We start from the raw sequence: 15,000 nt of genomic DNA on the forward strand, positions 1-15,000 counted from the left end.
CGGATCATGTCAAACACTCGTCCAGGAGTACCACTGACAACCTGCTGCCCAGCCTCAAGCTTCCTAATGTCTTCACCAACGCTGGTTCCTCCAATACAAGCATGACAAGAGACGTTCATGTAGTCACCGAGAGCGAGAACGACGGTTTGGATCTGTACAGCCAATTCCCTTGTGGGGGACAGAACCAAAGCCTGAGTCTCGCGCAAGTTGGTGTCGATGGACTGAAGCATTGAGATAGAAAAGGTGGCGGTTTTACCCGTACCAGACTGGGCTTGGGCAATAACATCTCGACCACGGATGATGGGGATGATCGCACGTTGCTGGATGGCGGAAGGTTTCTCAAAGTTGTAAGCATAAATTCCGCGCAAGAGATCTTCTTTCAAGTTGAGAGCCTCGACTGTATAGGAAAATCATCAGCATTTGTTTACAAGGATTGATTAAGTTGTACTCACAGGTAGGAGCCTAAAGTCGAGAGGAACAAAAGTGTTCGTCTTATGAGCACTCCTGAACCTCTCGAAGAAACATCAGAGTTTATATACGTACGACCGTGACGGCTTCGGAAGACTCGAATACGAGCTTGTCGTCGCCACTACTAGATGTAAGCTGGTAGCTGGACAGAATGACTACGTACTTACACATTAACACCAGCCATGTTTATTCGTGATATATGTTTGAATGACAAGTATAGATGTACTGAGATGCAAGAGAAGATGGAATACAATAGAACGGGTGTCGCCGAAAATTTCCGCGAGTGTGGCCATTTCATCTCCTCTATCATTTCCTTTGCACTACATTTCCTCTATACTTGTACATCCACAACCCATCCCTCAACACCATGGATTCTATTATAGAGACTCAGCGACAAACTCATGAGAGCATAGAGCGATATGAGCAGGCTCTCGCCGAGGTTCTCATGCAAAACCCCACCGCCGTGAGTACTCCTGCACAACACAATACAACAAACTCATGACGTGCTAATGTATCTGCGATTGTAGACTAAAAATGTGGTTAGAAGGGATAGAAAGGCTGCAGAAATTTTAGGAAGAATTGGAACTCTGCGGAAAGAGCTTGTCGAGCAATACGAAGACATCCCGGGGTGCGTTTCAGATGTCACTTGCGTGATCCCGTACTCACGACCGTCACGTAGGTTGCGGCCCAGAGAACTCGCTCTGTTATCAGCCCCCGCTCCAGGAGAGGATGACCTTGCTGAGTTCTACACTCGTTTCAACAAGATTAAGGACTTTCACTCTCGAAATGTTGGGATTAATGCGCGACAGTTCATCAATGAGTTGGATGAATTAGTCAAGGGTGACGGCGTACAGGTAATCCAGGTGGAAGGAGAGGAGGAGCCTACTGTTGTTGACCGTGAGTCTGTGAGAATGTACTGCGCTTGGATGGCGGCTGACTGGAACATAGCTCTTGATTCCATATTCTCTGGTGAGGAAGCCTACGGCAAACACCTTGACCTTTACCTTTCCCATTCCCAATACCTCAACCTCAAGGGATCCACTCGTCTCTCTTATGTTGCATATCTCGACATGCTCAAGCACGGCAAAGTCGAACGCACTCTCGACCTCAAGGAAAAGTCCAACGCCGCTTACCTAGAATACGTCCAAACATTGTACACCTACCTTCTCTCCTTTTTCGAGAGGGCTTTACCGCTTGTGAATATCCAAAAAAAGATTAAGGAGGAGGAACAGAGGTTCGAGACAGCTTGGGAGGCTGATCAGATCGATGGGTGGGAGAATTCTGGAGCGAAGAAGCAGGCGAACGGTGGCGAGGGGATCTGGTGTCAGTATTGCCAAAAGAACTATTCAAAGCAAACAGTGTACGACGCGCATCTCAACTCCAAAGGCCACAAGAAGAAGGCCGCTGAGGGACAGTCTGCTGCTCCATCCACATCATCCCCGGCTCCCGCCACCACTCCCAACAATTCTAACCGTTCAAAGCTCATGGTTCCCGCTCGTCTTACATTCCTCGTCACTGCCCTCTTGACTTTTCCTCCTATACCTCAACTGTTGTCTGATTCTAGAAACGAAGTGGAAAGGAAGATGGCGTTGACAGCCAGGGAAAGAGAGCAGGAGATTGAGGAGCAGGAGGAAGGACCAGCTGAAGCGGTCGAGCTTGGTGGTCAGGAGTCGGACGAGGAGTCAGATGATGGGAAAATTTACAACCCGCTCAAGCTTCCTCTTGGTATGTTGCGGTTTTTGATAATCACTTGCACCGCTCACTGACAATTTCCCTTTAGGATGGGACGGTAAACCAATCCCTTACTGGTTGTACAAACTCCACGGTCTCGGTGTTGAATTCTCTTGTGAAATTTGCTCTAATGCGACGTATAACGGCCGAAAGGCTTTCGAAAAGCACTTTATGGAGTCAAAGCATGCGTTTGGTTTACGGGCGTTGGGATTACCGCCATCCAAGCACTTTATGTATATCACCAAAATTAATGACGCCCTTGCCCGTGAGTCCAGGTCTTCTTTGCACCCTCCTGAAGATTATAATGATACTAATCGTTTGATTGGCAGTTGCTGAGAAGCTGAAGCGAGAAGGCCGACAAGAAATCACCGCAATGGACAAGGCGGAGGAGTTTGAAGATGAAGAAGGAAACGTGTATGATAAGAGGACGTATGAGCAGTTGCAGAGACAGGGTCTTATTTAAAATATGTATCAGCATGGGATGCATTTGTTTGGGCACCAACTTATTTACATAAATATGCAGATCTGGAAACGACATGGTCAAGAACATAGATGGGATATTAGACATGGATACGTACAGCACAGGGCGGGCAGGGTGGAAGAGAAATAATCCCGACCAAAAATTCCTGTCTTTCTCGGCGTCGCAAATCAACAACAATTCACCTCTCTCCTCATCAGTATTCAGATAATCCTTTGAAAACATGGGGAAACCAAACAAGGAAAGGAACCAACGTTCAACAGCGCCTCGTGGACGTGGCCGTGGACGAGGGGGATTCTCTGTCGCTCGAGCTGGAGGGAGTGGGAGGCAAAAAGCTTTACGTTCCGGTCCTAGCGGAGGGGGCGCCAGGGAAGGCATGGACGACGAAGAGATATTCCGACGAGTAATGGCAGGTGAGAACCTTGACACAAGTATGTTCATTCCTTCTCCTTTCCATTCCAAAATAATTGGGGGAGTGCTCTCGCAGATTTCGCTGACGGATGAATCAGGTTCCGAGGAGTCAGACTCCGGTTCGGGTTCGGGTTCTGGTTCTGGTTCCGAAAAGGACGATGAAGAGGATGAGGAAAGCTCAGAAGAGGAGCCTGCCACGATCGAAGTCCCCGTAGCCATGTGGGATTTTGATCATTGTGATCCGAAACGATGTTCAGGAAAGAAATTGGCTAGGCATGGGTTAATCAACGCCATGCGAGTAGGCCAGAGATTTAGGGGTATCGTCTTGACGTGAGCCATTCTCGTTCTTGACCTTTGAGTGGCTTTCATATTGTCAGATTAGAACTGATATGAGGATGTAGACCAAAGGGAAAGAAAGTCATCTCACCGGAAGATGATGAGATTGTCCAAATGAGCGGACTCGCCGTTGTCGAGTGCAGTTGGGCGCGATTAGATGAAGTGCCGTTCAACAAAATCAAGTCTCCTTACGAGCGTTTACGTGCGTTTTCTCACACCTTTCCTCTGTTTCAGGGTCAAGGTTATTTGGAGATTTGGGCTGATGTTGGCGATTTCAGTGCCTTTCCTGATTGCAAGCAACCCGGTCAATTATGGCAAACCATGGCGGCTGAACTGCGTTGAAGCACTTGCTGCTGGATTCTACATCACCGGTCACGCCGACTGGGCTGAAGTTCTGTATGTTTTCTTTCATCAATGTTTAAACTTTGAACAGAGAACAAAAATGCTGACTTAGGGCGACGACGAACTGAAGGCTAGCAAAGTTTTCATGGGGACATTCTTTCTATAAACTGAACTCTCACCTTATCGAACGATACCGCACATGCAAAGATGCCGATGAAATCAAGGCTATGCAGGAAAGTATTCAGCGGGAGATGGAAGAAGAAAGGGTCGAACGTCGCCGGCAAAGAGGTATGCATCTCTTTATTTCTGTATGAGTTTTAAAAAAAAATCTTTGGCTGATGAGGCAATGATGGATTCGGGAATGTAGATGCCGACGAAGGAGCAGATTTGTTGAGAGAGAACCCGAACCACCAGGGAAGTGAATGGCAAACGGAGCAAGACAATGATAGCGACGAAGAGCGAGATGTTGTCGAGACACTTATCGCAGGGTTGGAACAGGCCAATCTCGATGACGAAAAGGCTGAGACTGAAGGAAGATAGGGAAATGGGCGGAGGAATGACGGCTTCACAAAGGGTTCATATGCGTACCTACTTTTGCTATGTGGATGTAACTATATTACCCAAAAGTCGACATATGAGCACAAAAAAAGGTGATTGATTCCCTTTCAGCTCCAGCCTCTCCCTCCACCAGTCTAAGCAATAAACATACTACTGATTTTTACAAGGATATTCACGACCTTAACAATGTACAACAAAAATCTCTACTTGGATTTGCCAGGTCCATTTTCTTTTTCAACATGCTCACAACGGTAGATCTTTCTTTGGCGTTTTTCGTAATGTTCATCTTGGCGCACCAAGCTGTTTTTTTTGCTATTCCGGCTAAGGAAGGAAAGCGCTTGGTAAAGCACTTGCTAAGCCACTGCCAAAGCCCCCTCCCACCATGCCTAACGCCGCCGTCGCCGCTTCCTTCTCCTTCTCTGCCTCCAATCTCGCTTTCTCCTCTGCCTTCTTCTTCTTTCTCTGCAACTTCATGTGTACCAACCCCTATCGACGAATGGATGTCAGCGTCTATTCAACTCGCTCACGCGCGTTTGCCACTCGCAGAAAGAGTGGCAAAGTGATCGAAACAAGTTCATGATGGAGCTAGTGTGCCCTGAAAAGCGGGAAAGGGGCCAAAGGAGGGATTGGATTGAGACCTAAACTTACACAGGCATTACACAATGTTCTCGGACCCATCGGCCCTCTTCGCCACTCTGGTGTCTCTGTCGCGCCACAGCCCAAACACGTCGGTGGAGGCCCGTTCTTCTTGTCGCCCGAATTCCCCCTCTTCCTTCCCGCCGTCATCGTGCTTCCTGACAGCGTACCAGCACCGCTCGCGGTACCACTGCTTCCCTGCTTCCCGTTCCCGATACTGATGTTGTTCCCGTGGTTGATATTGTTCGGATTTGCGTTGGCATGATTCGTGGACGCTGCACCAGGTCCCGGACTAGGTCCCGTATGGACTTGAGCAGCACCGCCCATTCCTGTGGGCAATGATGTGACACCAACTCCCGTCGAGGACGTGAGGGTGTGACGTTGATGGGAGTCCACTTGCCCTGTGAGGATCTGGTGCCCTTCATTGGCAAGAAGAACAACTGATTCGTATGTGGTCGTGTGGTTGTGGTTTTCAGGTATATGAGGGGCAGGTTGAGTGTTGGGGACAAAGTAGGGGACAGAATCATAGATATGAGTGTAAATGGCCAGTGCCTGCGGGCGAGTGCAAGGTTAGTCTCGTCATCGAGTGACTTGGCAATGCGAATCACTTGCCTGGGAGTATTCGTCTGGTCCAACTCTTTGATCGTTCAGAGGTCTGTCCCAAGGCTCGTGGTTTCCCGTATCTGGTAAAACAGGCAGGTACGGTTGCTGCACACCCGTGTTGCTGTACATTATCTCGTCGTAACCAGTGTTGTATAGTGGATTAGAAAGATGGTTAGGACTGTGCGTCGATTCACTGTAGCCTCTTGAGAGTTCTTGAGGGGGAAGAAAGGATAACGCAGACTGGTGAAGCGGCGACGGTTGATGAGATGGCGATATTTGAGTAGGAGGGCGTATGGAATTTGACGGCGGGAGACTAGGAGGCGGCATACCCATATTGTTATTCTGCTGCACCGATTGGGTAGAGTTGGACGAGGTCGATCGCTGTGGTTGCGGGCGCGAATATGGCTGAAATCTGGGTGAAGAAGAAGGGGCGGTACTGGCCGGGCCAGAGTTTGGGGGTCTGGATAGATTGCTGTTGAGCTGTGGCGAGGGGATGGCGGAGGTATAGGGTTGTGACGGGTCGTATAAATACTGGACAGACGGCTGCTGTTGGGATGTCTGCTGAGGGAGGGAACTGGAGGAGTGATACGGGGAGTGGTGAGGCTGGGGGTACTTTGACATTGTGGGGCTGTGAGTGGGAACGGTGCTGTGCTGGCAAGTACGGAGACGGGAGTATACGAGGGGCGGGGAGTCGAGGGGAGGGAGGAGCTATTATAGGCATGAGCTATGGCAGCGGGTGAGAGCGAAGGGAAAAACAGTGGCCAAAGAAAGTGGAGAGCTGAAGAGCTAGTGCCCCCTCGCAAGTCGCAATCCCCTCCTGTTCTTTCGGTCTGTCATGACTCTGGGAGAGCCGTGCCTGGGAAAAGTGAAAGCCAGGACAATCAGGGACATCAACCAGAGGGATAGCCCAAGGCACCCCAGCTAGATAATATACTCCCGCCCAGTCTAGCCACCAGAAAGCGGGACACCAGAGGGCGGATTCCAGAGCGGGGCACGCCGCCCGCACCGGTGAAGGAAAAACAGCGAGTTCCCAATCTCGGGCATTTGATCCCATGCATAGCCACGAGCCACCACACACCAATCCGGCGGATCATTTCTTGGCCAGATCTCTTCACGACTTGAAGAACAAGCATATATCACAGAACTGTAGAGTTTTCCGTAACCAAGCCCCCTACCCGCGCTGCAACGAACAGAGATCCCAATTCCGAAGCACATTGTCAGCATTTATTTACAAATCACGTCCACACCGCACTCGATCATCCAATACAGAATGAGCCAGTGGGTCTTCATCCTGGTCCAAGTATTTGCACCCACTAACGACCCCAATCTGCTACCGCTGGCGTCGCGTTCTCCGTCTATCCCTTCTTGGCACCCTCAGTCTAACAACACTATCTCAACGGAATCCACAATCATCCAATGCCCTCTTCCCTCCGTCGGGTCCATCTTCCGGGCGCGTATCTCCTTCATCATTCCGACCAGGATCCTCAGCAGGTACAAGTCAATTCTCAGAATCCCCATACGGAGGTGGCATGGGGAGCGGATATACGAGAGCAACACATGACATCGAGGGACAGAATGATGAACGGTTAGAAGGGTTGTTAGGCAAGGTTAAGATCTTGAAAGACGTGAGTCGTAATCAGGTGACTGTGGAATTTGTATTTGCTTACGGGAAGGTGCAGATCACAACAGGAATAGGAAACGAAGTGCGGGATAGTAATATCCAATTAGGCAACATGGCAAGTATCCATCTCCGATCTCTTTTTTTTTTTTTTTTCATGCTGTACGCCCCTAACCATAAAAATTAGAATGACACCTTTTCATCCACCTCTTCCTTCCTGAGCGGGACATTCAGGCGGATGAACAAGATGGCCAAACGGCAGGGCGGGAACTGGTGTTGGCTAATGATGTTTTTATTATTCGTCCTGTGGATCTTTGTTGTCCTTTGGTGGTTGAGACGATGACAGGCGGGCTACGTAGCATAGTAAAAGTCACTTAACCTTCTAATGGAGTACGATGTCTTATCATCGCTGGCATGAGACGATCTGGCGTCTTTAACTATTGCTAGCTTCTTAACTTTCACAGCTTGTATTTGTTGATCTTATTTGTTCTTATACTGCATGGTTGTGATGTGCATGAGTTCGTTAGTCAGGTGATACACAAACGGAGAGCCGAGGCAACAATAAATAGAACAAGGCTGAGTCACGTGACTTCTGTTTCTAGACATTTCCAGTCCATCCATCTTCCGTCGTTAGCACCAGCAGATATTTCGCTCGATAACATCTGCCCAGGATAGTTTTGTGGATCTCCGACTTTTTCCAAGCAGCCCACAATGGCAGTACTCAAGTGCACAAATCAAACTTGTGGAAAGGAATACGAAGAAGATAACAACCAAGATGGCAGCTGCGCTTATCACCCAGGAGGGCCAGTATGTTCTCTTTGACTGTACATTGCTGTTGTACATTCTAACATTCTATAGATCTTTCACGAGGGACTCAAGTCATGGTGTAAGTCTCTGTCAAATATCATGAATCTGACATACTGATCTTGGTCACAGCATGCTGCAAAGAGACCAACAAGCCTGTTCTCGAATTCGACGCTTTCATGGCGCTCCCACCTTGCACAAAAGGCAAACACACATCAGCGCCTCGCGTCAACCCCGCTGCCCCGCAAAGAGGTTCCGAGGCTGGATCACATCTAGTAGTCACCAACATCTCGAGTGACGGTGTCGAAACGTACGGCACTGCCGCGCCCACTGCCAAGCTTCCAACCGCTGAATCTAGCAAGATTTCAAACACTGCCACCTCCGCTCCTTCTTCTGTTCCATCCGCGCTTACAGCTGTTACACCTTCTCAACCCAACAAGGAGCATAAAGAGGTCAAGGAAGAGGAGCAGGATGATCCTTCTGTTCCTGTACCCGAGGGTGCAAGATGCAAACGTCTTGCATGTGGAGCTACTTGGGAAGGGGAGGAGGTCTCCAGAGGAGACGGGGAGAAAGCGGTTTGTAGATACCACCCTCAGGCTGTCAGTTTCAATCTTTTTTTTCCATTCACCTACAACACTGATGAAAGAACGTTGGCGTAGGCGATATTCCACGAAGGTTCAAAGGGTTACTTGTGCTGTAAGCGACGAGTGCTCGAGTTTGATGAATTCATGAAGATCCCGGGATGTAAAGAAGGGAAGCATTTGTTTATGGGACCAAAGAAGGATGAAGTGAGTCTGTGCTCTGCACTTTTCTACTTTGCAAGACAATCAAACACGCGATGCTGATATATGGCATGTCGAATAGACCAAGGAGGAAGTAGTCAACTGTAGACTGGATCATTATCAAACACCAACACAAGTGATCGTCTCCGCATTCGCCAAAGGGTAAGTATTCCCCATACCGCATTAATAGTTCTAACCAGCATTTTATCTCCAGTGCCGATAAGTCTCGTTCCACCATCACATTCACCCCGCAAACACTCTCTCTTTCCCTCTCTCTCCCTTCAAACAAACGAGTTCTCAAAACCGTCACTCTCTACGGACCCATTGACCCCAACGTATCTTCTTACCGTATCCTCAGCACCAAAGTTGAAATCACTCTCGTCAAGCCGAAACCCGCCAGCTGGCCTGTGCTCGAATTGCCGCCTGCGGGAACAGAGTTGCCCCCCGGTTATGCGTTAACGTTTGGTGTGAGTGGAAGAACCGGTACGATAGGGGGGAAGGAGATCGTTTTGGCAGCGGAGGAGCTGGCAAAGAGGCAATAAAGAAGAATAAGCGAAGGTGTTGTGATACTTATGTATTAAAGGGGGTGCTTGGTTGTCATGGTGTAAGGCATAGCATGGGCATTGTTTATACAAATCGGGGGAATGAAAAGTCATGATTTCTAATTTACCTTCCTATCTGCTTTCAACCAAGGATTATGACGAGACTGCATATACAACAAACGAAGAGCAAAACCACCGTTTTAATTTAGTTTTAGTGATTGCGACACTCAAACATCTACGCGTATTCGTTGAAGAAGTGGAATAATCTGTGATCGCCCGCGATAGAAGAATTAGCCAAACAGTCTCTACCACGCGTGGATGCAGGCACTTACGCGATCCCAGTCATCCATCGCCTGTTGCAGCATCTCCACCTGTCCATCCGTATACGCCTGCAACGCATCCTTCATCTCCTGCTTCTTTTCCAGCTCGAAATACGCATGCTCCTTGATAACCTCTTCCGAAAACGCATTACTCGTCTCATGCGCCAATGTCACAGCATCTTGCAACTCTTTGATTTTCCCATCCATCTTCCTCATCCTTTCCCGCCGGGTATGGATGTCATCCGTTCCGCGCAATTTATCCATCTGATCACGGAGATACGTTCCGAGACCTACAGGAGCGGCAGTGTGACCCGAGGAAAGGGCTGCAAGGCGATCACGTTCTGACACAATGGCCGAGAGATAGGCAGAGAGTTCTTCAAAGTCGAGTTGCTTCTGATCTCGGAGCTTGATGACGTTACGGTGGGTGGCAGAGTATGAGAGGAGTGAATGGGAGGAAGAGAGGAACGGTTCGATGGTTGTGTTATTCTATCGATGTACTATCGCGTCAGTATAAGAATTTTCGTTAAGTATGGGTAGACGCATACCATGTGTTTGAGCAGAGTGGAAAAGTCCAGCATCTTCTCTGCGAAGCGGTTGAGGGGTTCGGTGATACCTGATTCGAGGTACCCCAATCCTTGATAAGCAGCTGCCATGTCCTGATAATCAGCCGCCAGGTCTAGATAGATTATCAGCGCTCTATAATCCCATCACCAATAATAAGAGCCGTACCATCAACCCGACTCTTTCCTCGCCCAACGACCCTTTCCACTCCAGTCAGGCCTTCTTCAAACCTCTCCAACTCTTCGGTCATCTCCACAAATCTCGCATCGGGCTTACGAACCCGTGAGAAAGCATTGATAAAGGTGTCAGACAAGGAGTCTATGAGAGACGCGTGAGATTCAGGAGGTGGATGGGAGATGTGGTGGTGCTTGGCTACGCTCTGTACAGCAGTGTTAGCTTGCTAGTGGGCTGGTATACCAAATGGACTTGCCCATTCTGTGCTTTGAAGGAAGTCGTTGACAAGTTGGCTACGTTGAAGGACGGGATGGCGTGCTATCCTATCCGCGAATCGTTGCAAACTGTTGATAGCATCAGCATAGGTCGATCTTTCACCAAAGCTTGTACCTACTCCAATCGGCGACGTTCGACAAACTCAGGAGAGAACCTGTCTCCCTTGATGTATTCTGTTCATATGATTGAGCGATGATCTCCATATGATAGGCAAGGAGCTTACCTAAACGATGCTTATCAGGGATCGGAGGCACGACGCAAGCTGGAAAGTTCTTCACGAGATGTTCTCGCAGAAAGACAAAGTCCTGAAATCGCCTCCGGACAACTGTGAGAGGTTTCCTGAATGTTGGAAGGCTCGTCTATTCATTGAAATCAGAACATTCTCCCATTCACACAGTCATAAACTTGCCTCTGTCTTGACAGCGTACGAAACGTACATATCCTTACTCCCCTCGTGCTCTTTGGCGGGTTCTCTGACCTGCACATCCATCCATTTCCCATTCCAGACTGATCCATCAACTTCGTGACCCCCAAGCCTCTCCCTCCTATCCAATGTCACCCCAACGTCTCCAGCTTCACCAGCCTTTGAGTTATCGTAACCTTCATACTGATCTGAAGCCGGCGGTTGTGCGGATGACGGTGAGATGGATTCGAAGCCCTCTTCAAATGGCGATTGAGATGGCGACGGGGCAGACAGAGGAGGGTTGCTTGAGGGTGCGTCGTCCCATGCAATTGAGTGAAATCCGTCCTGGTCCATAGCTTGTGAGCGATTTGGGGGGAAAGTATATCAGAGTATAGCGAAGTGCGCAGATAATAGTGGAGAGTAACGACCGCGGGAACTAATAATAAAGCGATGGCGACAGGCTTAATTAACATCGTAACTACATACTCGGTACGCGGCAACAAACAACAATACTGAGGGGCTCTCATTACCTCCACTTTACTGCTCCACTCTTCTCTTTCCAACACGCAATCAACATATCTCAAATGCCCAAAGTCACCAAGAAGGCAAGAGCCCTCCGGGAACTCGACAGTAGTCTACAGCAACTTCAACCCCTGCTTCATATACCGAAATATCGAGCACAATACGATGCCGAGCTGGCGCGTCGCACGGAAATAGAGAGCAAACGGTACTATGACCGTCCTGCGACATACAAAAAGTCCCATCTCTCTTCAAGCATGTCCGAGAACATAGATGCCATACTGAATGCCCCAGAGGAGGAATTTAGGAGAAGCTTTAGGATGTCAAAGCAGGAGATGGAGAAAGAGATATGGGTTAGATTTGCAGGCGCGTCAGTGTTCCAGAGCACGGGGAGTAGAAAACAGGCGAAAGCAGAGTATCAACTAGCTTTACTGGTGTATAGATTGGCTCAGCCTGGGTGCATGACTACCAAGGACATACAGCAGAAATTTGGCATCAGTGGTAAGCACTACCAGTTTTCATACGCGAAAACTGATCCTTCGTCATAGCCGGTACTACAAACGAGTGGACCAAACGCGCCCTCACCGCCGTCCTCGAACAGTTCCCTTTGATCGTTTCCTGGCCTTCATCACAAGAACGTTCCTTCATTTGCTCACATTCTCCATCGTCCAATCGCATACCCGAATGTATTGGCTATCTTGACGGCATTCACATGCATTTTCACAGAGGTGGATTGAAACCTGGTGGGCCAATGGAGTATTGGCAGGAAAGCTGTCGCGAAGGGTACAATTTTTTGGGGGTGTGTGATGACCGTTTGAGAATGCGGATGGTTGTTGCAGGGCCCACAGAGGGGAAAGGACAAGACAAGACGATGCAAGATGGGCTACCATGGCGAAGCGGAAGTACTGGGGAGTATTTCGACGGCAAACAGTTTGTCGTGGCCGATAAGGGATTTGAGTGTGGCAACATGGTTTTGCCTCTGTATGATCTGGACCCGAAACAGCAAGAGACAGATGATCCCACTGTCCAACGACAGGTACTCAACATTCATTGCTCTCCTGCTTAGTACTATGCTTATGTTTTCTCACAGATGTTCTTCAACCACCAAGCCCAACCATTGATACGCAATATGATACAAACAGCATGGGGTATGATCAAATCTCGGTGGCAATACCTCAATGCGGCGCACATTCTTATTTACGCCGACGAAGCAGAAAAGGCACGAGACATGGTCCTAGCAGCAGTTGTGCTGCACAATCTTTTGATAGACTCAGTGGAGGAGTACGTAAGCAGAGAAGAAGCTTTAAGGTTGCAAATGAATGAGAAGTTTACGGAAAGGTGGTCCGCCTTGCGCAGCAGATAGTTTGTTGTGCCTTTACGATTACAGGGGAATTATCATTGTGTTGTTGTATATAGATCTAGGCCACTATGCAAATACAAATAACCTATCTGCTGCCAAACCGCGCCTCTGCAGCCCTAGCTCTCCGTTCTCTTTCAATCTGCATCCTCATCTCCGCACTCAGCCCGGCCAGCCCTTCGGCAGAACCACCACCCAACTTCTGCGGACCGCTCACACCCAACCTCGTTGGCTTCTCCCTCTCTTGCTTCTCCGTCTTCAACCGTCTCTCCTCCTCTTCTTGCGCTTCCCTCACCTCTGCTTCCTGTCTAGACTTCTCCCTCTCCTTGAGCTTTTCCTTCAACCCCTTTCTCCTTCCGGCTTTCTTCTCCCTTTGCTCTGCCTCCATTTCCTCGCTCAATCCTGGTGGCACGCGCGCCGCTTTCCAGTCCCACAAGTCTGGATTGTCGTAAGCAACCTTACGATAGATATCTCTCATAACTTTTGATGCGGCGAGGTCATATGGGCGTTTTAACGCGTCACCAGGGACGGCCAGGGTCGGGTCAAATTTAAGTTCGGAAAGGAAGTATGTCAAGACTTCAGGTTGAGATGACGATGACGCTGCGGAGAGAAGATAAGGTTGTGTGTACTGTGATTTTTCTTCGGGAGAAAGGGAAGACGATGCTGAAGCAGGGTTGGATAAAAATTCTTCGCTGTACTTTTCCCAGAAAGGTTTCAACGCATTAATACGTCCTTTCCGTACCATTTCGTCCAATCTCTTCCATCTGTCCAATCTCGCCTCTTCCTCCGCCGAAATCTTTGGTGCTATTGACTTGACTTCCTTGACTGGCGCGGGGGCAGGCTTGGCCTTTGTCTGCGTCTTGGGCTGGAGTGAAGCGATGTACGCTTCATCTTGCTGTTTCAATGCCTCCTCGCTCAAATGAGAAACCCTAACCCTTGTTAACTCATGCCAACACCTCAACAATTCTTGTAAGGTCGGTCTTCTCGTAGGGAAAGGGAACGTCCTTATCCGTTCATCATTCTTCTCGAGCGGAGCGTTTTCGTAGCCCCAAAAAGACTTTTTTCCATGCGTACTGGCACGGATGAATATACGCTCTGAAGCATGGATATCATCGGCCCAATCGATAAGAAGCGCACGAATTTCTTCTTGAAGGGCTTGTTCACCGTATCTACGGAGCATGGCACCGGCAGAGATGGCTTTTGACTTGTTGTTGTCGTTAATTGCCTGAGACCCACCTTGCTTCTTACGAGCTATCATATATGTCAGCGTATGCGTTTAAGCTAGAGAGACCTCAAGACGTACTCGTATAACGATGGAAAGTCTTGTGTTTCAGAACCCTCACGTCCCCAGCTCCTTTGACGTCTTGCTTCTCCGTTTTGCCCCTCGGTCTTATCCCAACAACCATTCCTGCAAAATGTCCTCCTGCAACCATCAAAAACGTCAACCTCCTCTCCCCATCCTCTTCTTCATCACCCGTCAGCTGCATTCGTCTCAATTCCTCCAGATAGTCACCAGCCTTTTCATAAGGGGGAAAGAGAGCTCGGTGAACGCCGAATTGGGTGTCTTTCGGTATGTTTAGTTCAGGAACAGGGGCGCAAGGGGAGAACCAAATGACGGCTGTACGAAGATGGGCTCGACGTTGACGATCAGCCAGCTCGGCAGCAGCAGAAGAGCCGTCGTCTGATTCATCAAGTGATTGATTCTTGAGTAGACGAGCCACTTTGCTCTGCTCGGATCCAGAGGTAGAAGAAGCACTTCCCGATATTGATGAAATACCTAAATTTCATATTGTCAGCTTGCCCAAACATTTCATTGATGTCTTTCGAGCCATGGTCGATAGACACACACCTTCAACCATGTTGTCCCACTCCTCAAGACTGATAACCTTGCCACTTGCATTCAGTTTGACCTTGACATTATATCGATGCCAATCGCTTTTGAAATGCGCCCGCTGCTCTTCAATAGTATCGAAGTCTGCTTGAGGACATGTCTGACAACTGATACCAGTACCGGCGGCAGGCGGCGCTGCTGCAGCCAAGGTAGACGCTGACGTAGGGAGAGCGGACTGCTGCTGGTCGCC

The 15,000-nt window shown here is 49.0% G+C and overlaps 8 protein-coding genes across 8 annotated transcripts in view; 4 read left to right on the top strand and 4 right to left on the bottom strand.

Annotated features, from left to right (window-relative positions):
* The window catches only part of CNBC0850 (hypothetical protein), a gene marked incomplete at both ends in the record, with an annotated part of 1,531 nt that extends 879 nt beyond the window's left edge, over positions 1-652 (bottom strand). Inside the window, 4 exons of the mRNA XM_771499.1 lie at positions 1-397; positions 453-462; positions 544-589; positions 636-652. The exon at positions 1-397 is cut by the window's left edge and continues 31 nt beyond it. Of these exons, the coding sequence (XP_776592.1) occupies positions 1-397; positions 453-462; positions 544-589; positions 636-652 (470 nt within the window). The remainder of the gene's footprint in view (positions 398-452; positions 463-543; positions 590-635) is intronic.
* A 183-nt stretch (positions 653-835) lies between these two features.
* Positions 836-2,662, top strand: CNBC0860 (hypothetical protein; the record flags this gene model as incomplete). Its single annotated transcript, XM_771500.1, has 6 exons — positions 836-931; positions 996-1,096; positions 1,148-1,365; positions 1,417-2,193; positions 2,249-2,464; positions 2,529-2,662. The coding sequence occupies 6 exons, from the start codon at positions 836-838 to the stop codon at positions 2,660-2,662; spliced, it is 1,542 nt and encodes a 513-aa protein (XP_776593.1).
* Positions 2,663-3,053: 391 nt separating this feature from the next.
* Positions 3,054-4,306, top strand: CNBC0870 (hypothetical protein; the record flags this gene model as incomplete). Its single annotated transcript, XM_771501.1, has 6 exons — positions 3,054-3,108; positions 3,187-3,418; positions 3,490-3,626; positions 3,703-3,820; positions 3,897-4,054; positions 4,134-4,306. 6 exons carry the CDS (start codon positions 3,054-3,056, stop codon positions 4,304-4,306), a joined length of 873 nt encoding a protein of 290 aa, XP_776594.1.
* Positions 4,307-4,645: 339 nt separating this feature from the next.
* Positions 4,646-6,184, bottom strand: CNBC0880 (hypothetical protein; the record flags this gene model as incomplete). The annotated part of the gene is made up of 3 exons (XM_771502.1): positions 4,646-4,810; positions 4,973-5,512; positions 5,573-6,184. 3 exons carry the CDS (start codon positions 6,182-6,184, stop codon positions 4,646-4,648), a joined length of 1,317 nt encoding a protein of 438 aa, XP_776595.1.
* A 1,708-nt stretch (positions 6,185-7,892) lies between these two features.
* CNBC0890 (hypothetical protein) lies at positions 7,893-9,309 on the top strand (the record flags this gene model as incomplete). Its single annotated transcript, XM_771503.1, has 6 exons — positions 7,893-7,988; positions 8,040-8,067; positions 8,118-8,584; positions 8,645-8,773; positions 8,850-8,929; positions 8,982-9,309. The coding sequence occupies 6 exons, from the start codon at positions 7,893-7,895 to the stop codon at positions 9,307-9,309; spliced, it is 1,128 nt and encodes a 375-aa protein (XP_776596.1).
* A 227-nt stretch (positions 9,310-9,536) lies between these two features.
* On the bottom strand, positions 9,537-11,397 carry CNBC0900 (hypothetical protein; the record flags this gene model as incomplete). Its single annotated transcript, XM_771504.1, has 8 exons — positions 9,537-9,575; positions 9,642-10,115; positions 10,175-10,305; positions 10,359-10,569; positions 10,621-10,708; positions 10,759-10,813; positions 10,864-10,999; positions 11,050-11,397. The coding sequence occupies 8 exons, from the start codon at positions 11,395-11,397 to the stop codon at positions 9,537-9,539; spliced, it is 1,482 nt and encodes a 493-aa protein (XP_776597.1).
* A 230-nt stretch (positions 11,398-11,627) lies between these two features.
* Positions 11,628-12,925, top strand: CNBC0910 (hypothetical protein; the record flags this gene model as incomplete). The annotated part of the gene is made up of 3 exons (XM_771505.1): positions 11,628-12,063; positions 12,111-12,598; positions 12,653-12,925. The coding sequence occupies 3 exons, from the start codon at positions 11,628-11,630 to the stop codon at positions 12,923-12,925; spliced, it is 1,197 nt and encodes a 398-aa protein (XP_776598.1).
* Positions 12,926-13,007: 82 nt separating this feature from the next.
* Positions 13,008-15,000, bottom strand: part of CNBC0920 (hypothetical protein) — a gene marked incomplete at both ends in the record, with an annotated part of 2,089 nt that continues 96 nt past the window's right edge. The window contains 3 exons of the mRNA XM_771506.1: positions 13,008-14,170; positions 14,223-14,696; positions 14,769-15,000. The exon at positions 14,769-15,000 is cut by the window's right edge and continues 96 nt beyond it. Of these exons, the coding sequence (XP_776599.1) occupies positions 13,008-14,170; positions 14,223-14,696; positions 14,769-15,000 (1,869 nt within the window). The remainder of the gene's footprint in view (positions 14,171-14,222; positions 14,697-14,768) is intronic.

This window comes from Cryptococcus neoformans, chromosome 3 (assembly GCF_000149385.1).
Source record: "Cryptococcus neoformans var. neoformans B-3501A chromosome 3, whole genome shotgun sequence".
Lineage (NCBI taxonomy): Eukaryota > Fungi > Basidiomycota > Tremellomycetes > Tremellales > Cryptococcaceae > Cryptococcus > Cryptococcus deneoformans.